Source organism: Oryza sativa, chromosome 3 (genome assembly GCF_034140825.1).
Source record: "Oryza sativa Japonica Group chromosome 3, ASM3414082v1".
Classification (NCBI taxonomy): Eukaryota; Viridiplantae; Streptophyta; class Magnoliopsida; order Poales; family Poaceae; genus Oryza; species Oryza sativa.
This window is the reverse complement of record NC_089037.1, coordinates 5,845,072-5,868,601: the sequence shown is the minus strand read 5'-3', so window position 1 is coordinate 5,868,601 and position 23,530 is coordinate 5,845,072. Positions and strand designations below refer to the sequence as shown.

The 23,530-nt window shown below is 44.6% G+C and overlaps 4 protein-coding genes across 10 annotated transcripts; 1 reads left to right on the top strand and 3 right to left on the bottom strand.

The window, feature by feature from the left end:
* Positions 1–483: 483 nt before the first annotated feature.
* On the bottom strand, positions 484–3,329 carry LOC4332032 (pentatricopeptide repeat-containing protein At3g29290). The gene is made up of 2 exons (XM_015776348.3): positions 1,537–3,329; positions 484–777 (listed from the first exon to the last, which is right to left on the bottom strand). Exons 1-2 carry the CDS (start codon positions 3,115–3,117, stop codon positions 610–612), a joined length of 1,749 nt encoding a protein of 582 aa, XP_015631834.1. The 5' UTR covers positions 3,118–3,329; the 3' UTR covers positions 484–609.
* Positions 3,324–6,947, top strand: LOC4332031 (uncharacterized). 6 transcript variants are annotated; one of them, XM_015776354.3, is made up of 6 exons: positions 3,324–4,733; positions 5,117–5,205; positions 5,576–5,830; positions 5,921–6,248; positions 6,323–6,371; positions 6,577–6,947. In XM_015776354.3, the coding sequence occupies exons 1-6, from the start codon at positions 4,708–4,710 to the stop codon at positions 6,766–6,768; spliced, it is 939 nt and encodes a 312-aa protein (XP_015631840.1). In that variant the 5' UTR covers positions 3,324–4,707; the 3' UTR covers positions 6,769–6,947. The 6 variants fall into 6 exon arrangements, with proteins under 6 accessions (XP_015631840.1, XP_015631838.1, XP_025880204.1 ...); XM_015776352.3 differs by having other exon boundaries at positions 6,323–6,404; XM_026024419.2 differs by having other exon boundaries at positions 4,411–4,733; positions 5,099–5,205; positions 6,323–6,404.
* A 1,559-nt stretch (positions 6,948–8,506) lies between these two features.
* On the bottom strand, positions 8,507–13,354 carry LOC4332030 (uncharacterized). Of its 2 annotated transcripts, XM_015777863.3 has the most exons (3): positions 13,182–13,354; positions 12,261–12,348; positions 8,507–11,195 (listed from the first exon to the last, which is right to left on the bottom strand). In XM_015777863.3, the coding sequence occupies exon 3, from the start codon at positions 11,134–11,136 to the stop codon at positions 8,821–8,823; it is 2,316 nt and encodes a 771-aa protein (XP_015633349.1). In that variant the 5' UTR covers positions 11,137–11,195; positions 12,261–12,348; positions 13,182–13,354; the 3' UTR covers positions 8,507–8,820. The 2 variants fall into 2 exon arrangements, with proteins under 2 accessions (XP_015633349.1, XP_015633351.1); XM_015777865.3 differs by lacking the exon at positions 12,261–12,348.
* Positions 13,355–20,057: 6,703 nt separating this feature from the next.
* LOC4332028 (uncharacterized) lies at positions 20,058–22,694 on the bottom strand. The gene is made up of 2 exons (XM_015772334.3): positions 22,476–22,694; positions 20,058–21,083 (listed from the first exon to the last, which is right to left on the bottom strand). The coding sequence occupies exon 2, from the start codon at positions 21,034–21,036 to the stop codon at positions 20,254–20,256; it is 783 nt and encodes a 260-aa protein (XP_015627820.1). The 5' UTR covers positions 21,037–21,083; positions 22,476–22,694; the 3' UTR covers positions 20,058–20,253.
* Between the last annotated feature and the right edge of the window lie 836 nt (positions 22,695–23,530).

Sequence of the window (23,530 nt, the reverse complement as noted above, 5' to 3'; positions counted from 1 at the left end):
AGTTTTAATCTCGTTTGGGAAAAGAAATCCGTTGAGGAACAATTTTCCCAGTAAACATAGGCGGACACAGTCAAAAGAAGAAAACATGGAGCAATGTCACCATATCGTATCACATAATCACCACGACAACGTACGCTGGATGGTCATCGCCGGATCATTTACACTTCTTTTTTTTTTTACAAAGGAACATGTGTAACCTAACTGTTCGTCTTCAACATAAGCCCAGGGTTTACATTACCATCAGCAACCGCGGTTACCAGTCTTACCGCGGGGTACGGTAATAGAAAAACCACGATAACCTTCTTAAATTCAAATAAATTTAGAAAATAATTTGAATTTTTGATAAATTTTGCACGGTTTGGTATGGTTTTTCACAGTTACCGCAGTAACCACGCTTACCGCCGGGGCGCGGTAACCCCGGCCCTGGCGGTTTGGGAAACCCTGCATAAGCCTCCACTTTGTTTGCTTTAGCATGGCAACAGCTAAAATGAGAACTGCTTGATTCAGAATAGTGACAGCAGGTTACATATAGTGGTGTGATGCTTCGTTTGGATCTGTACAGCTACTGACTGAACTACAAACTAGTGTTTTCTCAGGGACATTATTCTGCTAGTAGTCAGTGGCTAAATTCTGCAGCATGAACGACCTGGTCTTGCCATCTGGTTTCAACCCAATGCTCCGCATTTTCGTGTATACTTTCCTCGCTAATCTGATCTTGCCTCGCAGACAAAGCCCGTGAATTACCGTGTTGTAGACCGAGGAGTCTGGAGCGACCTCCTGCAAGGTTCAAAGTTCATATAAGGTGAAACGAATGAAATATGCGATTCGGTCCATTTGGAAGTATCAAAATTGCACAGAGTAATATGTCATGAAAGTTGAACATCATGTATTTAAATGCTACCGTGGGCTAACTAGGTACGATTTTACAAACACCAAAAAATAGGAACTGCAGAAATTTAGGCATGCTTTATCCTTAATGTTAGCATGATGAATGGGTGAGGAAACAAGAAGCTATATGTATACTGTATGTTTTAGCATACGTGTTATTCTGAATCATGGTAACAGAAACATTGGAAACCGGAAAACGTCAAACAGACGTAGAAAACATTAGTTACGGTTCGCTGGGCTTTCAGGACAAAGGCAGAATCATAGGAATCACTTGCCTTAACCAATCAAAATATTTTTTCATATTGGCAGCAAAAATATAAGAGCTTGTTTAGTGTTTTCATTTTCTTTGTTTCTCTGCGTGGAATAATGGTACTGCAATCTACAACATGCTTACACCTAGGAACAGGAATTTTTGCCCTAACCAAGCAGGGGTCAGAGTGCCACTAATTCTGTTAATCATGCTTTAGGTACCAGCATGGTAGACTAACGCATGCTAAGCAATGAGAAATCCCGGGGTCAGAGTGCCACTAATTCTGTTAATCATGCTTTAGGTACCAGCATGGTAGACTAACGCATGCTAAGCAATGAGAAATCCCATTTTTTTTGGCCATCTGAACAGAAGTATAAAGCAAAGAAAGGAAGTAGTACCTCCAATATATCCTCAACTTCATTCCAAAGAGATCCCCATATGCAAGCTCTTATAACAGATAAATGTGTGAACGTGTCTGGTGAACACCCTCGATGAGTCATACGCCGGTACACTTTCAGAGCAACTTTTGGCATCCTAGCAACTTCACAAGCACCTATCACATGATTGTATGAAACCGCCGATATTTGAAGTCCACCTCTTTCCATCATCCATAACAATTGCAAGCCATGTTCCCATTGACCAAGTCTTTCACAAGACATCAAAGCTATGTTGTACAGATGGTTATTTAAGAGTGCTGAATGCTTGGTCTTAATTCCTTGAAAAAGATCTAGGACATCCCAACAACGACCAGACCTATATAACGCTGACAGTAAAGCACTCCATGTATATTGATCAGGCTTAAGGCCTGAAGATGTTAGCAGATGATACATCCTAAAGGCAAGTTCATCTTCACCGGCCTTACCAAGTGAGTTGATTATGGAATTGAACACAATGATACTAGGTTTCATTCCAGCACTCAACATTCTCCTGAATGTGGTAAGCGCAAACTCCCATTTCCCTTCTTTTGTACATGATGCAATGATGGCCTTCAGTATATCTTCACTTGGATCAATACCACTTTTGAACATTTCCTGATAAGCATCAACTGCTAACTCAGACTGCCCACACTGGACAAATGTGCTAACTAACAAATCATAAGTCATCAAGGTTCCACTCAAAGAATTCTCCCCTAGCCTTCTCCAAAGTCTCTCCACCTGCCTCCAGTCTTTTGCTCTTCCGCACACAGATATCACCGTGTTGTAAACGATCACATCGACATTCTTCTTATCGCTCTCTTCAATTTCATCAAACATTTTCAGGGCTGCAAAGTAGCCCTCAGTAGTGGCAACAGCCTTGAGTATCAAGGTGTACGAATGCCCGGTTGCCATTCCTTTCCCCTTCATGAACTCGAATACCTTCATCGCATCGGCGAAAGAACCCCTTCGCACAAAACAAGCCAGAAGGGAGTTACAGGCATGCGCGCTCGGCTGCAAGCCTGAGGCACGCATTGAATCGAACAGCTCGGTGGCACTCCTGACCTTGTTGGACTGGCTGAGCTTGATCAACCTCCTGGACAGCATCTCCTCATCCCTCTCCTCCAAGAAGTGCAGCCTCGATCCCCCGACCTCAGATTTGCTCCCCGCGGCTGACGCCGACGCCGACGCCGCGCTTCTTGCTGCGGCGACGGGGCCTTCCTCCACAGCAGCCGGCCTCACCGGGCGCCGCCGCAGCCCGTGCCTCCGGTGACCATCAGCGACCGGCGGCTCATCGTCCATGCCCCAAACCGCCACACCGACCTCCTCCTTGCCGGCGACGTCGGGTTCAAGAACGCATGGAGCCGCCGCCCTGCACACGCGCACGCGCCCTCTGGCGAAGACAACCACGGTCCTTGCAGCTTCCGCATGGCGGGTGGTGGCGTCTCTGCCCGCTCCTCCGCTCCATGGATGGATTCTTGCCCCATCACCGCCCCTTCTTCCACGCGGGTGTGGGGGAAGTTCTTGGCTGAAGCTCGTGCTGCAGCCGCTCCACACTGCAGCCATATATGCCCGCCCCGCAAATGCAAACGAAACCTGCAAAAATCTCTCAACAAGACAAAGGGATTCTGGAAATCACGCTGGAAGAGGGATTCGGCTGGCTCATGAGGGGAAAATCGGCAGGAAATCTGGTGAGAAATTTGGTCCCTCGCTAGAACGGATAGGAGGGTGGAGAAGAGGAAGAGGGAGAAGAGAAGAGGAGAAGAGAGAGCAGCAATGGTGGGAGCAGAGCAGCGGATGAGGGGATTAGAAGATGGAGGGCTCGTTAAATGGGCCGAAGTTTCCTTTCATTTAAGATGGGCCTAATTCTTCGTCCTGACGGCCCGTGAGATCAAGCTCTTGATTATTTTCTTGGCCCACTAATGCTTTCTTATTTATTTTAGAAAAATGTTCTTTTTAACTTTTTTTAGTAAATTTTATAAAACCATACCAATATGGTCTAAGTTACACAAAACCATAGTGATTTTAGCACATGGAAGTATTATGGTCCTGAAGTTTCACAAAAGCACACCATTGACCAATTTTACATATTCCTATATTCAAAATTTAAAAAGCTTTACTTACATGCACGTGATATTTATATGATGGATAAAAAATTCATACATTTGAGATATTATTATACAACTTTAAAATGTGGTTGATCAAAGTCAAAATGTTTAATAGTGTGGTTTTTGAAACTTTATAGCCACAATATTTGGGGTTAAGTGCCATGCCAAAATCATGTGGTTTTGTGCAACTTGTACCAAAATATTTAGGGTTATTTTTTATTTATGATTCTTATTGTCGTTTACTGTTCAGTCTTGTCACTAGATTTTTACTAGTGCGGAAAAGATGAACAAAAATGCACACACGAGAACTGATGCTTAGTGGACTGGCATGTCTAATCTTTCAACCTGATAGCTCCTTTGCAAGAACAAAATATTGGAAATCAGTATCCCTTCTTTGGACAGGATGCAGTTTAACCTTTTTCCTTTCTAGCAACCTAGGCACTCAGAATAAAGTAGAGTAAAAATCTAGCATCCAACTAGAATCACAGAACAGATTCTGCACTTGTGAGAAAAAGCACATTCTGTTTACTTTGCTCCTCCAATAGGGCACTGAAAACTGAATTTTGCAAGAAACAGGTTTGAACACTGAATTGACATCTGTAACTGATTACTAGCTACGTGCAGAGAACAAGAATATTTCATATTAAGAGAATGTTAGACAAAAATGATGCTGAATTGCACTAAGGAAAATATTCCCTGAATGTTTTTTTTTCAAAATTTATTAGGCAAATAGCTAGCTATCTTCAGACTTAAGCCAAGGGCAAGAAGAGCAAGAGAAAAGCACAGGGAGAAAGAATAGCACATGCTAAGCCCAAAGAACAGAACAACCAAAAGGGGGGTTTGATTCTTGAAGATTTCCATGGGTTAAAGCAATCCCATATCCATTCCTCTTGCCTTTCTACAATACAAAAAATGGCTTCCTTGTTCTCTGCCTCTCTTCACCACCTATGAATACAAGCAAAGCAATATTTAAAACGCAGGACTTCGCTTAGTTCTGAAGATTGTTCTTCCTTGGAGCTATTCGTTCTCTACAAATACGTTGGGCGCCATGGACGGCGACTTGAAGAAGCTAAGGTATGCAACCGCATGAAACATCTTGAGGTGAATTTGGTGAAAGCTTTGGATTTTACTTTGTTTCGTCGGCAAAAGGGTAAACTTTTCAATGGCTTAATTAGTTTCGTGTCATCTCAAGACTGTAGCTCATACGAGCTACTAGCTCATAACTGTAGTTTTTGTGCCCTTTTGCCCCTTGTGTTTTGTCGAGAACTTCAAATTTCTGCAAGAAAATGTGTTGTCATCTTTCCTCCCTTATTTACTTGTTCAGTTCTTCTCAAGAGCAGCCATGTTTTATTTAAGTTCCTCAATATATAGCTGGATTTCACATTGGCGCCCAGTGATTAGTGCAGGGTAGTAGCATCAGCATCAAATTAAAATTTCAGAACATCGCTCTTGCGCAGGGTTCGATTTCCTGGATTAGGAAAGGGAAACAAAGGTGGCAGACAGGCTCCAACAATACTGCAAGAAGAAGACACATCTCTTCAAAGAGGTAGGTGATCAAGATTTCATCTTTCAGTTTTAACGATGACATAATCTTTTATTTACTGTTGATCGCTACCAGCAGTTTGCCATTAAATTTCTGTCCTATAGCACTATGAACAAATCGGTTAATCAGCATTCTGCATTGTAAAAAAGTAATTTCTGCTATCAGATGTTCAGATGTTTGAATTAAAAAGCAGATGTTGAAAATAGATAATTGTCAAAGATATATATATCCGGTTTAGTTTGTCAAAGATGTACTTTTCTAGTTGAGCCATTTATTCTGTTGAAAGAAAGAAATAAATCAGGATAGAACACACAAAGCAAAATATAAGAAGAAGGAAACGGAAAACTTAATAACTGGCAGTGAAACTTGGCAGCACCGATGAATAGCAGCGATGGATATGATGCTGCATTTGCGGCCACAATTGCTGCAGCAGCATATGCAATTGCTTCGCAAGAAGAGAAGCTAGCAGCTCAGAAGAAGCCTGTCCCCATTCAGGGGCAATCTACTACTCCTCCTGTCCAGTCTCCAGTAAAGAGAGGTGAAAGCATGAAAAAACCCACAGGAGGCAGCAAGATCTCAAGATGGTTTAGTGGCAAAGAGCCTGCTGAAGACAATGACGATGGACCAGGTATTCTGTAAATATGTAACTCCATCTTTATTCAATTTTACTGTAGCAAAACCTGCAAACTTCTTATAACGGTGCTGAAATGCATTTCAGCCAATGTATCTGTAAGGAGGCCACTTAAACCAGCACAAAGAAAGCAAGAGGACATAGCTTCAGATCAGAAGGTGCCACCCAAGATGGTTGATTCTTCTCTGAGCGCGAAGAAAGGTTCGGGTTCCTCTAGCAAATTGCAAGACAAGAAAGGGAGCAAGAAGTTTGAGCAAGAGCAGGTGATTCAGAAGACCCCATCCACCACAAGGCCAGCAACATCGTATCATTCTAGACGGAATGGAGATGGTACTGTTGGATTAACTGCTGTTGGCCCAGCAGACACCAAAACTAATGAATGGGAGAAGGCGAAGCTCGCTAGCATTACGGAAGAGTAAGTACAATTGTTTTGAACTATATGCATGACTGTTTGATGAAAGCAGAATTAACTCGCTGTCAAAATTTTAGGTATAAGAACATGATGGATACCATAGCTGAATGGGAGAATGAGAAGAAGGTGAAGGCTAAGCGCCAAAAAGAGCAAAAAGAGGTTTTTGTTTATTATTCGTAATTTAATAGCATATTACATTGCTTGTTCAATATACCCTCTTTATCTTTTCCTGGATATAAACTCTTTATGTTTTGAAATGTCGTGATTTATGTAGCATGTCAAAAAAATGTTTAGATTGACGATACTGAAAACTGAACTTGCTAATTTGCAGAAAGTGTTGGACCAAAAGAGAGCAAAGGCACTAGAAGAATACAGCCAGGAAATAACAAGGATCAACAAAATTGCTGGAGGAGCAAGGACAATGGCAGAGGAAAGGAAATATAACGATGAGAAAAAGATCAAAGAAAAGGCAAATAAAAGACGGTTATCGGAAAAGGCTCCCCGCGCATGCGCTTGCTTTTAAGATATTTCCATATGATGCAATATTTGAATGGAATGATAGGCGATTGCAAGATTGTACCCTCCAAACAACGATGTATTGTGCTTTATAATGTGTATTGGTTTGATGAGTGTATAGAATTTTATCCAGCATGCAAAAAGTTGGCATGCTCTACTAAAAAAGGTACAGCTTTTGCATAATCACCAAGTGCTTTCAAAACGATGTGTTGTGCTTTCAAAATGAAGTAGACACTATAAGAAAAGAGTATATGTTCAGTACAATAATACAAATTCAGGAACTTATCGGTGATGTGTCTGTTACATACAAATACACATCAGGATAACAAAAAAAAATACTTGGTAAAAGTTCTTAAAAAAACACTTGGTGAGCCAGTTGTAGTTCTCTTCTAGAAATGAATAACGGAACTGCTAGCTGACTGTCGACAGTTTTCATGAGTAAAAACTTTACCCAAAGTTTCATATATGAAGCAAGTTTTCAAGAAACTGCTCGAGTTTTAGCAAAAGCTGCCTTAATAAAGGGGCTCCCCTCCGGATCACAGATATCATCCCCTTCGGAAAATAACCCTCTTTCAGTTTTTTTGCGGGTCTATTGTTTTGTGATAGACCCTGTATATATATCCGCACTGTGAATTTACTCCTTCTCTATTGATAAAAAAGAGTTTTTTTACAGTCCTTGAGGGAAGGCAGTATCATATCCTAGCCGTTGATTTCGCGTGATCTAACGGCTGGAAAACCTCGGTACCACGTGGTACCGCGTTTCCTGTGAGAGGAGGTACCGATCAGTTTTTGAGGTGGGAGGGTATCATCGTAATTTCGCGTCACTTCTCTCGATCGACCTAACCGCGAGCGCCGCTCCTTCAAGCTCGTCGCTGCGCGGTGGAGGCGGCGCGACGGCGATATGCGACGGCGGGCGCGGCGCGACGGCGGGGCGCGACGGCGAGATGCGACGGACGGCGGGATGCGACGGCAGATGCGGCAGTGAGAAGGCGGCGGCCTCGATGCGATGGCGGCCACGGCGCGACGGCGGGCGACCCAAGCCGAGACGACGACGACGACGAGCATGTGAGATTGATCGATGCGGCCACGATGCGACGGTGGGATGCGACGGCGGCGACGACGGGATGCGAGGGGGACGGCGGCAGGAGGACGGACGCGCGGCGGCTGGATAGGGGCTGGACGGCGGCGGGCGGACGGACGCGCGGCGGCGGTGGCGGCTGGACGCGCGGCGACGGGGGCGGCTGGACGTGCGATGGCGGCGGGCGGCTGGATGCGCGACTGCGGCGGCCGGCTAGTTGCACGACGGCGGCAGCGGCCTCGATTGGCGACGACGACAGCGGGCTGGATGGGCGACGGCGGCGGCCGGCGGGATGCACGGCGACAGCGGGCTGGATGGGCGACGGCGGCGGCCGGTGGGATGCACGACGGCGGCGGCGACGTCGATTGGCGACGTCGACGGTGGGCTGGATGGGCGACGTCGGCGGCCGGCGGGATGCACGACGGCGGCGGCGGCCTCGATTGGCGTCGACGGCGACAGGCTGGATGCGACGACGCGGCGGGCTCGACGAAGAGAGGACACCTGTTAGTCCGATCATACTCCTGCTAAATCAACGGTTAGATTAGATTGGTAGCTCATGGTACATTCCTTATGGGAAAAATGCAAGAGAAAAATAAAGAGTAAAGTGGCTCCTGCCCTTGGTTGTGAGAGAGAGAGAGAGAAGTCAACCAGAAAGTGACTACAGAAATGCTTGTAAACAAGCTCCAAGCCATCACCTCTCTTATAGCATTTGCAAATCCAATTACAAGTAAAGCACACTTGGTTTTATAACTTCTCATTTGATTTACAATGAAATAAACCTGACATCACTATTTACAAGTACATTGACTACTTATTATACTCTAAACCTGTTGAGAAAATATTACTTGTTAAAGAAATTTAATGTACAAGCTACACAACATCCTCTGCATTAATCCAGATCAGAAAAAAAAATAAAAAAGAAGAAGAAGAAAGCTGAAAACATGACCGCCAAGTTGGCAATGTTAAAAAGGCACACATGATCTATGCAGCTTGCTCAGATGCATTTCCCTCGTCATCATGAAATAAATGTGGTGAATTGCCAGCATGTGGTGTAGACGCGGGTTTGCCGTCCTGGAGCAAGATCACTGTTTCAAAAGCACCAACTAAAGCCTTTACCTTGCTTTTCCGGGACTCGACAAGTTTACTTGCAGTTTCTTCTATAACATTATTAAACAGCCCCTGTGCATCTTTCTTCTCTTGTGTATCTTGGTGTCGCAGTTTCACACCAGGAGATTCCACATCTAGGTTAGAAGGTCCAGCATCTATTGTGCTATTCATCTTATATATTCTTCTAGCTGACAGGCCTTCACTGCTTGAAAATTCACTTGCACTTCTTCTTCTAAATTTGAGTTTTCTTGGGCCATTACTGTCTGGTTGGAGTTCAACAATTTTACCTCTCTTAAATTTCAATTTGTAAGGTGTGGCACTATCATCATCCTGTTCAAGCGCTGAGATTCTTTTTGGTCGTTGTCCATCAGCCTTTAAATGATCATAGCTGTTTTTATTGATCGTTGGTCCTTCATCTTCTGTACCAGATTCATCTAATTCACTTAACTCAAAATCATACTCTTCGTAAAATTCATCCTCTGATAGTTCTTCAGGTGACTGTTGAAGGAAAAACCCTGGTTTCAGTTCATCCTGTTCAAAGGTGTTGCCAGTACTAGAAATCACTAACCCATCTGTTTGTAGAGTAGAATCACTTGGTTGAATTTGCACAGACTTTGGCTCCCCCAGAAGTTCACCATCTGATGAAGTTTCTGAAATTGGTTGGCAGTGTGAAGGACTGTTATTAGTCCAACCCTCAAATATTTCATCAGCCTTGACATCTTCCACTGTATTTCCTGAGGTGGAACCAAGAAAAGATCCAGGCTCCTTAGCATGTTTTTCACCGAGTGCCAACTGTTCTATAGATTCTTGAAGGCCTTCATGGGCTTCCTCTTCTTCATTACCTTCAGCGTCTTGAGACTCCATGCTAGCGTTGGCTTTCACTCCATCAGCTTCAATTTCTGAACTATTTTCGGTTGATAGAGAGTCGCCCAGAACTGCATTTTCCACAGCTATCGAGTTTTTAGATGATTGGCAAGGAGAAGCATCGTCTGTTTGGTTTTCTTCTGCCTCTAAATTGCTCAGTGCATTCTTGAGTTGCTGATCATCCGATGATTGCAGCAAGCCTGTTACAATGGAGCTCTGCAGGGGTTCTTCATTCCCTCCTGATGCTTCATTCTTCCGATTGCTTTCCATCCCATCATCCCCTGACACAGGCCTAATTATTTCTTCTGGTGCTGATCTAGATTCATCAACACATTCTGTGGTATCTGAAGACACTCCTGCCAGTGTCGACTCCACATGAAGACCTCTTATGAATGAATCTTGCACATCATGTTCTTGTATTACAACAGAAACATCCATCTTCGATTCTACAGAGAATGATGATCTGGCCATATGCAAGCCTTCCTTCCCATTGATACTTGGCTTGCTTGAATTCATCGAACTTCTTCCAGTTTTATCACTGTTACTTCGACGCACACCAGTAACAGTTGCTGGTGAAGATGTAAGCTCTCCCTTTACAGTACGTTTAGCTTTTGAAGAAAGTAGATGACTAGAAACCTGAGATGGCACGGGCACTTGCTTAATCAAGTTAAGCTTAGTAGGCAATGAAGTCGGTCTCTTAATTGATGATTGCTTGACCGTTGTGACCTTTTCCATAGTTCTAGATTCCTCCAGTTGTGGCATCTCTGCCAGCTTCAACTTGGCAGGCACTATGGTTCCCTTAACTGGCATTGCTGATTTTTTGTCAAATTTAGGAACTCCATTGGAAGATCCTGAATCAGCTGAAGTCTTCTGTGCAACTGTTAGATGCTTCTTTCTTCCATCAAGGTTCACGTTTTTATGATCAGCTGATGAAGAAGTGCGTGTAATCAAATGATCAGAGGATCCTTTCAAATTTGCTTGTGTTTTCTTGGGAGCAATGCGGTCAGATTCACCCAGAGATATACTCGACTTGGCTAGAGAAAGATTTCTCTGCCTGACATCCTTTGATCTATCCAAGATAGCTGATCTGTGCAACGTCAAATTATTTAAATGACTAGGAAGTTTCTTTCTTCTGCCTCCTGAAGTTGAAAGCTTCTTCTCTTCCTCAAAAGGATTTTTGTGTCCATATTTGCATAAATTATGGCAAGAACCTGTAGAAGCTCTTAGGTAATGGGGTGTCGTTTTCTCATCCTTTCTTGAACCTGAAGCTGAACTCGTAGGAGTGCTACCACCAAATGAATTTCTTCTTTCCAATACTTTGGACATTGAGGACTTTGAGAAACCGAGACAATTCTATTCAATGCTGGCTATCTTCCTTTGAATTGCTGCAGGGAAGATTATATGTTAATTAGACAACTTGTACAGCCTCTCATGATTCAACATAAATCAAATAGAACCTGAAAATTCTAAGAAAATAATTGGCAACAAAAATTGTACTAGTTCCAAGTTCATCTGAGCAGCATGCATGCAAGTTGATGCTAATAGCTTATAGTCAACCAAAAAATTGGCATGCAGAAACATGTTCTTATCATCACAGTCGCACATCGCAAAACAGATTTGTATCAAAAACCATAGGCAAAATGAGATGGTGGCGCTGATTTAGGGGGCAAAACAATTTATCTGTAGCAAAGATCCAGTACATTTACTGACATAGCTAAGTGTTAGATGGTTTCCATGGCTTTGTACGCTGGCTAGTATGCCACTCTAGTATCCCAGTTTCTTGCAAGTTCCTATCACCTCACTTCATTGATGTGGCTTAGTACACAAAAGTATGAACTAAATGAAAAACTTTTCAGTGGGTTCATTTTTTTATAGAAGTGGCAGTGTATTTTTGTAGTATCAATCCCCATCATCAAAAGCAATGAACAAATTGTGAAAGAAGTGTTTCAAAGAACAATGTATTTTTCATTAGTGTGTGATTGAATCATGTTTAGGGAGTTTCATTGTGTATTCTATAAAGAACAAAAAGCTACAGGGGGATGTAGGACAGTTCATTGGTAAGTTAAATGTGATTGTACAGGATGCCTCAACTATATATTGGTGAAGAAAAAAATTGGACGTAGCCACACAGATTCCATTTCTATGGTATTTCTCTCCATGGCAACAGCTGTGATCTTGGAATAACAAGTACGCTATAATAGAATTTCCATAAAAAAAAACTATAGGACAACTCCACTCCAAATCAATAGGTTGGTATTGGTTCATTGAGTAATTGAATAGTAAATACAGAAAAAATTCACATCACATCTCAGCAGTTCAAATCAAAATTAGTTTTTCTTAGTTGCGTAATTACTACTGTCCACAAAGTTGAAGTGCTTGAAAGCAAGCTGCAAAGGTAGAATCAGAAACACAAACTGAGAAAAAACACACAAAATACATCTGCATCATACCTCCTGAAAGCAAATATCCTCCAACTTTATGCTTCTCAGGCAGCACTTATCGGAGAGTGTTTAGCAGTTTTCAATATAAAGAATTCGCCTAAAATTTGACAGGAAAGAGGTCAAGGAGACATGAACAATTTCTGGATGAATCATGAACTACTCTGGAACAAAAAAGTAGTTTGACCAATTGACCATTCAACTGGAGTATTTGTCAAACAGAAAAGTTTTAAAAGATTAATTGGGCAGAGACACCTTTTGAGATCCCATTCCTCTGGGAAAAAAAAAACCAAACTAGCTGGTCATTAACACAAGCAACCTTTTACTAGCCAAGCTGTTCTAGATCACACCATACACCATTATTCGTTCCAGCTAGAAAGACCAAGGATTGGATGAGTAAAAGCACAATATGCCAATCAAAACCCCCCACGGAAACAAAAGAACACCTAGTGATGAAGACATTAAACTAAAAGATGGCATCTTTTCATCGGCATATGTTTACTCTTGACACTCAACACACTACTAATCTGAGCAAAGGTACTCACTGGAAGCGAAATTTAGAATGCCAATAATGTTCTGAAGATTGCCAGTGCAATCGATGGATAACAAGAATAACTTAATAAAATGGTAATGATCAGGTCGATAAACCGTACAAGTCAACAATTTGACATGAGAAATACACCTTTTTCGCATCAAAATTCTGTCCTCGTTTTTCTTTAAAAAAAAGAAAGAAAAAAGAAAACGCATCGACCAAATTGATCCCCGGCCGCGGCCAGATTTCCCTGAACACAATCAATCCCCAATAGCCCAAAAACCACATCGCGGGATCCAGACGAAAACCCTCGTAGCATCCAAATCCCAAACAACTAACGCGAACCAAAATCAACCAAAGCAAAACAAACTTGCACCAAAATCCTCCCGCCAAGATCGTACCTCTCGGAACAACGGATTGGCGGCGGCGGCGGACGAGCCGGAGGAGGATGAGGAGGAGGAGATGGTGACGACGCAGCTGGGCTGGGTTGGCTTGGCTGGTACGCGGGTTGCCCTGCCTCTGCCACCCTTTTTCTCTCCTCTCTCGAGGAGGGAAAGAAAGGGAAGTCGTGCGCGCCGCAACTAGAGAAAGAAATCGAGAAATACGCGCAGACGAAACCGACGGGAGCGGCGCGGCCGTTAGCGTCCGCTGCAGTGTTTCGCCGTCATATGTTGCGCGCCATCCCGTGACGCCGTTTGTGCTTCTCTTCTCTGCCGCTTTCTCGGAGACCACGGTAGAATGGTTAGTTTTGCCCTACTTTTTTGAGGGTTGCTACCCCATGGGATACCGTGGAAATAGTACACTCACGGGATAATTAAAAAAACAACGACAGCATAAAGGAACACCCCACAGAACACGTGATTTGTCTCGATACCTAGCCATTGTTTGCTCGGTATCGTCGCCGGAGCAGTGGCTACCTTACCTCGCCGGCGTCATCGCCGAAGTAGCAGCTACCTCACCGCCCAAAAATTCTCCTCGGTATCGCGCGCTCGGGTGATACCTCGCCGGCATCGTCGCCCCTGAGCACCCAGAGTAGCAGCTACCTCACACGCGATACCTCGCCGGCGTCGTCACCCCTGAGCACCCAGAGTAGCAGCTACCTCACCGCCAAATCCTCCTGGTACCTTGGGTAAGGTACCGAGGTGGTACCTGGTACACTGGTATCGGCTGGCACCTGGTACCCTGGGTATCGAGCTGGTACCTAGGTATCAGCGTGATACCCCAAGAGAGAGGAGGAGGAGGAGGAGGAGGAGGAGGAGGAGAGGAGGAGGAGGAGGAGGAGTCGCGGGGTCGGGAGGTCCTGGTACCCTGGTATCGACTGATACCTGGTACCCTGGGTATCGAGCTGGTATCTAGGTATCAGACCTTGGTACCTGGGTATCAGCGTGATACCCTAAGAGAGAGGAGGAGGAGAAGGAGTCGTGGGGCCGAGGAGGTCGAGCAGCGAGGCGGCACGGCGGCGGAGGAAGAGGAGGCGACAGATCTGGTGCCTAGTACCATGCCTCCCCAGCCTCCTCAGCCGGCTGTGGACGACGACGTGCTCGGCGCACCCCTGCTGCCGGCCATGGAGGTCTTCATCACCGACGCTGTAGTAGATCTGCTTGCTGCCGGCCATGGAGGATGTCGCCGCAACCGCACCCCGTTCCGGCTCCACCGCACCCCGCTCCCGCTCTCCCTCTCGCTCGCCGCCGAGCTCCTCGCCGTCGCGGCCTCCCTCACGGCGGCGGCCGCTGGCTCCGGTGAGCAGTGGGCGACGGCGATGGGGAGGGCTGCAGTGTCGTGTGATTTGGGAGAGGAGAGTAAGGTAGGAGGAGAGGATTCGAATGATTTTGGGGAGAGGAGTGAGGTAGGAGGAGGGGATCCCGTCTCCACGGCAGGATGCCGTGGTGTAGGTTTTCTGTACTTTTTTTTCTTGTTTCTTTTCTTTCGTTTTTTTTTTCTTTTGCACGGTTCAAAAAGCTTTGTGACTGACTTCGTGCAGGTGTAAAAAGATGCCAGGGAATGCCAGTTCAACGGCGCGTTCCTACCAGTGAGAGCAAGTGATATACTCCCAGCCTATTTAACCATTCGTCTTATTTAAAAATTTTTGTGAAATATGTAAAATTATATGTATACATAAAAGTATATTTAACGGCGAATCAAATTATAGGGAAAATTTTAATAATTAGTTAAGTTTTTTTGAATAAGACGAACGGTCAAACATATTTAAAAAAGTCAACAGCGTCAAATATTTAGGGACGGAGGGAGTATATTCCTTCGAATGAACATAGTGGCGGTGACAATGAATATGTCATGTTGTCATCTCACTTTTTTTTAACAAATTTTGCAAATAGCCTTGGTGAAATTCTTAATATTAAAAGCAATCAAATATAAATGGATAGTCATATGACTCGTATATAAAATTGAAGTAGGGTGAATATTCCCTATAGTAGAAAGACAGGTAATACAGTATATAAAAAATATGTTTTATTTATATTATATTATATTTTCTTTTATACGTATCAAAGCATGTGCATTTAGCTAGTCGCAACAAATGAAACAAGCAGCAACAAGGTGAATGGAGTACTGCGTAAGTCTTGTAAAAATTACAGTATTGAGAGTTGCTCAATTTTTTTTCTCATACATTGCAAAATTACAAGCTAGTAGAGACTCCTACATTGGATTAAACATACTATCTGGGACCAAACAAGGAGAAAAATACTGAAAAAGATAACGGGACGACGGGAAAAAAACAGTGAGGATGAAAAGTTTTTTTTTTTAGAAACAGGAGGAAAGGTTGATGTGCCGAAAGCAGCAGCCAGTGAATTAATCACAACAAAATTGTGCGCACATGGTTAGTTGGCTTGGATTAAATTAGCATATTAATACTAGTTTGATTACGATTACTCAATCACCAGGACGCGAAATGATTAGTCCGGCTCCGGCAAAAGTACCACGTCAAAGAATCAAAGAAAGAAAGCATAAACTTACTTAAAGAGCAAGCAAGAAAGAAAAAGAAGGGAAGAACGGGTCTCGAGAATTAGTTCGGTTGATCAACCATTCGATCGTGGGGTCCTGGAGACCGATGCAATTCCTCCCCTTTTGTTCCTCCGCTTCATTTATTTTTTCTTTAATTATTAGTTGGTGATGAATCATTGCTCTTCAGTAATACTACGCGTCTAAATGTCTGACAGCACAAAAGAAGACCTGAAAAGGCCTTAATCCAGAAACAAAAGGCTTGATCTTGGGTCCCTGAGTCGCTTTGCGTTGGCATGCAGATTTTGTTGCTGTGCAGAGAAAGATCTAATGATAGATCATACTATCATCATCAGTCTACTCATTCGCACTCTGCCACAAATCCAAGCAGCAGAAAGTTCAGTCCAGTAACTTGCGGACTGCTGAGTGGTACTGAACACTGGTTAGCTAGAATACTCTGAATATGTGGAGTGTAACAATGTAAAATAAATCTGTAATTTGTTTCATCGATCAGTAATTTCAGTACTGATCGACGAAAAGAAAAAGGATGTTGAGACAGATCGTGCACATATCAATAGGAGGACTGGACGGTTGGTTGGACCATGCATGCCGGTTCAGGTTCTGGATGGAAGTATGAACAGCTAGGCAATTCAATGATCCAGCCATGGCAGCAAGCTGCAAGCAGATAGACCCTTCTGGTCTCTCTGACAATGAACAGGCCCCTCTCTGACAACGAACAGGCCCATCGATCGATCGAATGATCGATCAGTGGTCGATCGATCGGCCACGCGGCAGTGTGCATCAAATTCTCGCTTTTTCTGGGACAATGCAGGCCACGATGATTGAAAGCATGCAGGTAAGGGAAGTAGGAGAAGCTGACTACTCCCTTCCTTAAAAAAAAAAAACCCAACCTAAACAATGATGGGACGCTACATAGTACAATGAATCTGGATATACTCATGTTCAGATTCGTTATACTATGTAGTGTCTAATCGTTGTCTAGGTTAAGTTTTTTTTTTTGGAACGGAGAGAGTAGCTGTGACGTTGCTCCAGTGTGGTTGTTGGGTGATGGGTTATTGATTGATGCTTGTGATTCATGGCAATCATCGGTGCAAACAATGCGACCAAACCCCGTAGTAGATGGGGTAGGGGATTGATATAAGATCGTTGGATTTCTAGAGATCGGGATCGAAGTTTTAGTGCTTTCTTTCCTCCATGAGACGCTGAAGCTGGCGAGATATGCTTAATACCTGGTTGTGGAGCTTCTGTCTGCCGTGGTTTCTCCTAAAATCTTCAGTTGCTATAAACTCTTGTACATATTTTTTTCACGTAAATTTTAAGAATTTGTAGTTGTAAAATTATAAAAATGAATTAGGGTTTTCTAAGTTCTCCATATTCTCACTTAGGCTGTGTTTGGAACTCCAAGTTCCCAACCCCTCTCCCTCGTTTTCCGCGCGCACGCTTTTCAAACTGCTAAACGGTGTATTTTTTGTAAAAAGTTTCTATACAAAAGTTGCTTAAAAAATTCAAATTAATCCATTTTTTAAAAAGAAATTAGCCGATTCTTAATTAATCACGCGCTAATGGACCGTTCCGTTTTCCGTGCGGGGAGATTGGGTTCCCATCCCGCTATCCGAACACAGCCTTAGTATTCTTCTGCAGCGGCCGACGGCGTGAGGCAGTCCAACTTATACGGACCGCATGGAGGCCGCTGTCCAGATCCGGCCCAGTTCTGGTGGGCTGTACGGAGCCCGCAGTGAATTTCCATTTCGACCTAACTGAAATGGTGAGATCTGCTCGGTTTAGGCCGGAGAATTGAAGGCCAGAGCTGGCTTCCAGTTGGGTGGTGAACCCAGACGGCTGCATTATCGTCTGAAGAGAACCACACGTAGGCTGTACGTAGTGCTGTATTCCAAAAATTTTCGTTTTTTTAAACGTGTGCTAGTGAACACATTCGCCGGTATATGAATGCCGTGTACGTGTGCGGTGGTGCGTATGCATCTTTGGTGAGAAGAAAATAATAGGTTGTGGTTGGATTAAGTTTAAATTTCAAATTGAATGTTTGGATTTGAAACATATCAAAAGTTTTTTTTTCAGTGTTAGACAACTCACAACAGAAAACACATGAAAGCATTCGGTAGTCGGCGGCTGGTTGATGCGCGAGTCCAATTCGGAAACAAACCTTTGATCACACCTCTCTAGTTCTACTTCGAAATTCGAATCCGATTCAATTCAGGAGACATGCCGATCTATCTACTCCTGTTCTTTCGGAGCGACGTCCTCACCACGATAAATTTGGCCGGAATTTATCAGCGTTAGGCACGGACACAGCAGTGGAGTGCGCGAACGCCGGCCGCCGGTTCAATGTCGAAGCGGCACAGATCCGATGACGACGGCGGCGAGCTCGAGTCCAGGCGGCCACACTCGCGCCACCGCCGCCGCCGGCGACGGCGGCATCTCTACGTCGTGCTGGACGACTGGTCCAAGGGGTACAGCGTCTACAAGGTGGACGTCGACGGGTTCGACGGCGACCCCGACGCCGACCTGGACGACGAGGCCGTGCGCCTCCCCGAGCCGCCGGTGTTCCGGCTGGAGACCGCCGACTACGGCCGTTTCGGGATCTTCGTGGCGGTGGGAAGCAGAATCTTTGCCACTCACTACAGCGAGGACACGAACGCGCGCGCTCCCGTGCTCATGTTCGACACGGTGACCGGTGGCCTCGCCGTCTGCCCCGGCGTCCCGGCCGAGCTGTGTAACCAGCCCATGATCTTCCCCGCCGGCGACAAGGTGTACGCCATGGGCAGGAGCAAGATCAAGATGGACGCTAGGGGAGAGTCGCGGAAGTACTTGGAGGAGCTCGCGGCCGACGGCGAGGGCAGCTGGGCCTGGAGCAGCAGCGTCGACGACCGCGCGCCGCCGCCGCCGTTCGACGTCGAGCGGGCCCGATGCCACGCGGCGCACCCGGACGGCCGCACCGTCTTCTTCTCCGCCCACGGCGATGGCACCTACTCGTTCGACGCCGGGACGCGCGGGTGGACGCGCCACGGCGAGTGGATGCTGCCGTTCGACGGGCAGGCCTACTACGACGGCGAGCTGGACGCGTGGGTGGGGCTCTGGAGCGGCCACTCGGGCCGCCGCGGGCGCGTCTGCTCCTGCGACGTGGTGGATCCCCGCGGCGGCGGCGGCGGCGAGCAGCCACCGCCGGCGTGGAAGCTCGCCGTGAGGAGCCACCCGGCGTGGCGCGCCAGGTCGAGGTTCTTGAGCGTGGCGCTGGCGCGCATGGGCGGCGGCGAGTTCTGCGTGGTGGAGTGGAGGTCGCGGAGGGGCGTGAGCGAGGAGGAGCTCCACGAGCGGTGCCTGCTGTACGCGACCACGTTCCGGCTCCGGTACGACAGGGACGGGTCGCTGGAGGCCACGGATCGCCGCGCGCGCGCCTTCACCGCGCGCAAGAAATCGGACGAGTTCGAATGGTGCGCGTTTGGGATCTGATCGTCTATCTGAACATCGAGCGCGCGCGGTGTCTGACTTGAAATTTGCGTTGAAGATCGTGTTTGAATCCAAAGCACATTTTTAACTCTCATATAATTCATTTTAGACTTAATCCAGACCATGGAACAACTCAAAACAACGTTACCTAATGTAGTATAAAACCTTACGTTTGACTTGTTATTAGCTCTCCGTCCCAAAATAAGTTTATTAAGTTTATTTTTCATGCATCCCATACATACAAATAGAACACCTACAATATTATAATACCACTTTATTAAATCCTCTTTATCTACTCTCAATACTCCCTCCGTCCCAAAAAAAAAGATAAACCCTAATTTCCGTGTTCAACGTTTGACCGTCCGTCTTATTTGAAAAAATTATGAAAAAAAATAAAAAAAAAACAAGTCACGCATAAAATATTAATCATATTTTATCATCGAACAACAATGAAAATACGAATTATAAAAAAAAATTCATATAAGACGGACAGTCAAAGTTGAACACAGAAACCCAGGGTTTGTCTTTTTTTGGGATGGAGAGAGTACATACCTTACTTTCACAAACTTATTTTGGGAAAAATGGGAAAAGCTAAAAATGAACATGTTATGGGCTAGAGGGAGTATTTACTACTCCAGTACAACATTGGCAGCTGATAATAATATACAACGTCATGATGGTCTATAAAGTATATAAACCATATGCACCAGAAAGATAATAAAAACACTAGAGCAAAAAATCAGACATTGAGATGTCACAGTAGTGCTTACTTTTGATTTTCGCAAGAGTAGCATAACATATATACATCGTAAAAAGGTAGGGTCGGAAAGACAGAATTACAGTAAAACCTGAGTGATTCATGTATATCAATGCAATAATTAGAGTTCCATCTTACAACTACTGTCCCTGAAGGCCTCAATCGAATGGATAAGAAATCACACTTGACATCCTCCCCCAGAGCACATGAGATTGCAAATGCTAAATTTTCTGCTGCTGAGTTATAAACTGTAATGACATGGAGTACAATATAACTCAATTGAAGATCTCTCTAACGAGCCAATCCAAACTGGGATAAGCAAAGTAGAGGATCAAAAAGGACGGCAGTGCAAACAAAACTGTAACAAGGACATACAATACTAGAACTGCTACGCTTGCAGGGACAGCATATAGAACTATCAGAAGGAAAATTATCACGAGTGGAAACTTGGCTGTCATCTGAACAAAAGACAACATTATCTTTTGGAGAGATGCACTGATGCTGTAAGTATTGAAAACGTTGCCAGCAACACTCCTTTCTCTGCCACTGGCGCTTTCTGTTCGTGGAGCAGGTCTTCGATGGTGTTGACTGGAACTTGGGCCACCACCAGAAGGGCATAAAGAATGGCGCTCTTCATGACTAGGGGAATGGAACTTTGCTCTCTCGCCATTCATGCTCTCAACCATCCATAGCAGAAAATAGTTCTTGCGTGGGAACTTGAGGTTTCCCTTGTAAACTAGCCGGAAAGATAACAGGTTACACCATGGACATGAGATGAAGAGAGGCAGTTGTATAGGAAGGGTTGGGAACTTGACGACAGCCCATTGAAGACCCAAGATGCAATTCTTGCACATTGTATGACCGCACCACAAGACATAGGGAACATTCTCAACAAGGTTGAAGGATTCCCAACATATTGGACATTCAAGGCCTTCCTCTCTACTTGCACATGAAGAAACATCATCATCAGAGCAATCAGGATTGGATTGACTGCATTTTGAGGGCTGTGCTTTTTTCCTTATGCTTCCAGCTATGGCGTTTGACGCAAAACTCCACATGTTGAATGAGAGAGAGCTGGTACACTATATCTTGTACTCCTGAGATCCTGCTTTACAGAAGACAAATCATAACATATATGTTGCTCCACTAAGTCTAGCCACTACTCCTATTTATGTTGATAAAAAGAAATCCAAGTGCAAAATGCTCTCATAAAGCAAAAGAAATAGCAGTAGATAAAGTAGCATCATCTAACTTAACAGATATAAAAGCCCCAAAAAAATTCTAAACATGTTCGGTAGAAGACGCATTTCCAGTCACCAAATCATAGAATTATTTCATATTGTATAGTTTTGTGGGTAGTCCAGTAATACAGTTTCATAGTGCAGTAGTGATTGCGAAAATGGGGAAACACAGAATGATCTGAAAAAAATGTAACAATATCTAAGCAAATACAAATGTACTAGCATGTAAGGAAATGAAGAAGATGTCATGGATATGTTGTTAGAAACCATCAAGTACAGATCACATGGGCTTTACTGCACAAGTGCACAATAAATTGAAGAATCAAATAGACAATGCAAAAGTTCATGCAGGCTCAAAATTTTAAGCTATGAAACGATACCCAACTGACAGTCAACTTGGAGACAAAACCGTTTGCCTTCTCCTATTACTTGTTCATCATCATTTTAGTATCCAGAGCCTAATTGGTGGAGTCTGAGATCGATAAATGCATGCCTCCTCAAACAAATTTGGTTACAGTTTACAGACAGCTTCTAGACGAATGGGTTTCACCCAGATTAATGAGCCTAACCCAATCCCCCAGCTAAATACACAGCTTAAACAGTGTCTAGAACTTTAGATACCACACCACAACTTCGGAGAATTTCAGCGGACATGATTAAAAATCATAAGCTCTTAACAGGCCTGCAGGTGCATTAGGAAATGGCCCTGATCAAGATCCCAACCTATTTGATCACAAAAGTTCCATGGGATTACAGCATATACTGACAATACTATCTGCTCTATTGGTGGCCACCAGAACCACATCTGCTGCCTCTGCTTCAAGTCTGAAACATTGAGTTGTCCTGAACTAATCAATGTCCGGTCATGTGTCCCTCCCTAACCAGTGCACAACAACAGCGCAGCCGCTCTCTTGAGCCGCACCCAGTGACAAGTGACAACAAGATCACCCGCAACATCCAAATTACAAACCGTATGGAAATTGTAAGTTAGCGATGGTCGAGGATGTTGTAAATTATTTCCACAGCAGAAATATGAACATCAATATATCCATAGAAACTCAAATCGGCGATGTGTCCTAGACTGTAGACTCCTAGTTCCATATCCAAGAAAGACACCAACTCTTCAACCTCACCAACAACGAGCAAGCGCCTCACGCAGACTAGCAACATGAAATTCCCGACCAGCGTAAGCCCGCGGGAAGGAATCGGACGCGAATCAGGCAGTTCCACTCGAGGATTAGGGAGTAGCGGCTTACCGAGAAGAGCCCGGATCTCTAGCAGCGCAAGGGCATACGGGAGCGCCCCGGGAGATCGCGTCCGGTTGAAGGGGAGACGCTCATCCCGGCAACGTCCTCCGCGCCGATGGGTGGGGGGAAGGGGGCTCGCCGGAGTCGGGGGAGCGGCGGCGGAGGAGAGGAAAGGGAAGAAGAGGTCGTCGAGAGGAAGAAGACCACCTGGTTCTCCTTCGATTTCTCGTGTGTGAACCCCCCAACCTGTGGTAAAATCTGGACCGTTCGCTCGCCTGGACGGCTCGGATGGAGCCATCTGCGTATCTAGAAGGAATTGATCATCTCCTCTAATCAAATTTTAACAAGACCTTTTTATTAGTGGCGCACTTGATATAATCTAGAAAAAAAATGATGCTGGTAAAGCTGGAGTGATGTGCCATGTAAGTGTTTGTTACAACAACACTTCATCCAACTTGAAATTGAACTTTGCATCCACAAAATATAAAACGGACGTTGCATCATATCATTTCCCCTTCTCCCTTGACAAAAACGTCGGGCAAAAATAACGTAAGGCTTAACGACCTGCCGTTGATTTTACTCGACGGCTGATTGCATCATCTTGAGGTACCGTGGATGAGAGTAGTATGGGCTATGGAAATGCATTGGTTCGCCGACAAGGATATGTACTCCCTCCGTCTTAAAATAAAGCAACATCGTACTGGATAAGACACATCCTAGTATAACGAATCTGAACAGTGATATATTCAAATTTGTTGTACTATGATATGTCATATCTAGTACAAGATTATTATATTTTAGGACGAAGAGAGTATCTAACGTATAGTATACAGAGAGATCGCCGCACCGACAGCGAGGTGTAAAAGATTTGCGCGATAGAATGGCCTCGTCTTATTCCTGGAACAGAGACGAGAGCAACAGCAAACGGTCTGCTTAATTCCCATTGCCCATAACCATAAGATACTCATATCGATCGGAGTCACCATGTGAGATTTTGGGCATTCAGCGATTGCGATTTGCAGTATACGTTTTCTGCCTGAACAAGGCAAGAGGATTTTGATCTC

What these genes read in the sequence shown, in the direction of transcription:
- LOC4332030 (XM_015777863.3), bottom strand. Translation starts at nt 11,136, where the DNA reads ATGTCCAAAGTATTGGAAAGAAGAAATTCATTTGGTGGTAGCACTCCT.
- LOC4332031 (XM_026024419.2), top strand. Translation starts at nt 4,708, where the DNA reads ATGGACGGCGACTTGAAGAAGCTAAG. An exon ending in GGCGACTTGAAGAAGCTAAG is followed by an intron (nt 4,734 to 5,098) that starts GTATGCAACCGC and finishes TTAAAATTTCAG; the next exon opens with AACATCGCTCTTGCGCAGGG. An exon ending in AGACACATCTCTTCAAAGAG is followed by an intron (nt 5,206 to 5,575) that starts GTAGGTGATCAA and finishes GAAACTTGGCAG; the next exon opens with CACCGATGAATAGCAGCGAT.
- LOC4332028 (XM_015772334.3), bottom strand. Translation starts at nt 21,036, where the DNA reads ATGTGGAGTTTTGCGTCAAACGCCATAGCTGGAAGCATAAGGAAAAAA.
- LOC4332032 (XM_015776348.3), bottom strand. Translation starts at nt 3,117, where the DNA reads ATGGCTGCAGTGTGGAGCGGCTGCAGCACGAGCTTCAGCCAAGAACTT. An exon ending in AAGTTGAGGATATATTGGAG is followed by an intron (nt 778 to 1,536) that starts GTACTACTTCCT and finishes TGAACCTTGCAG; the next exon opens with GAGGTCGCTCCAGACTCCTC.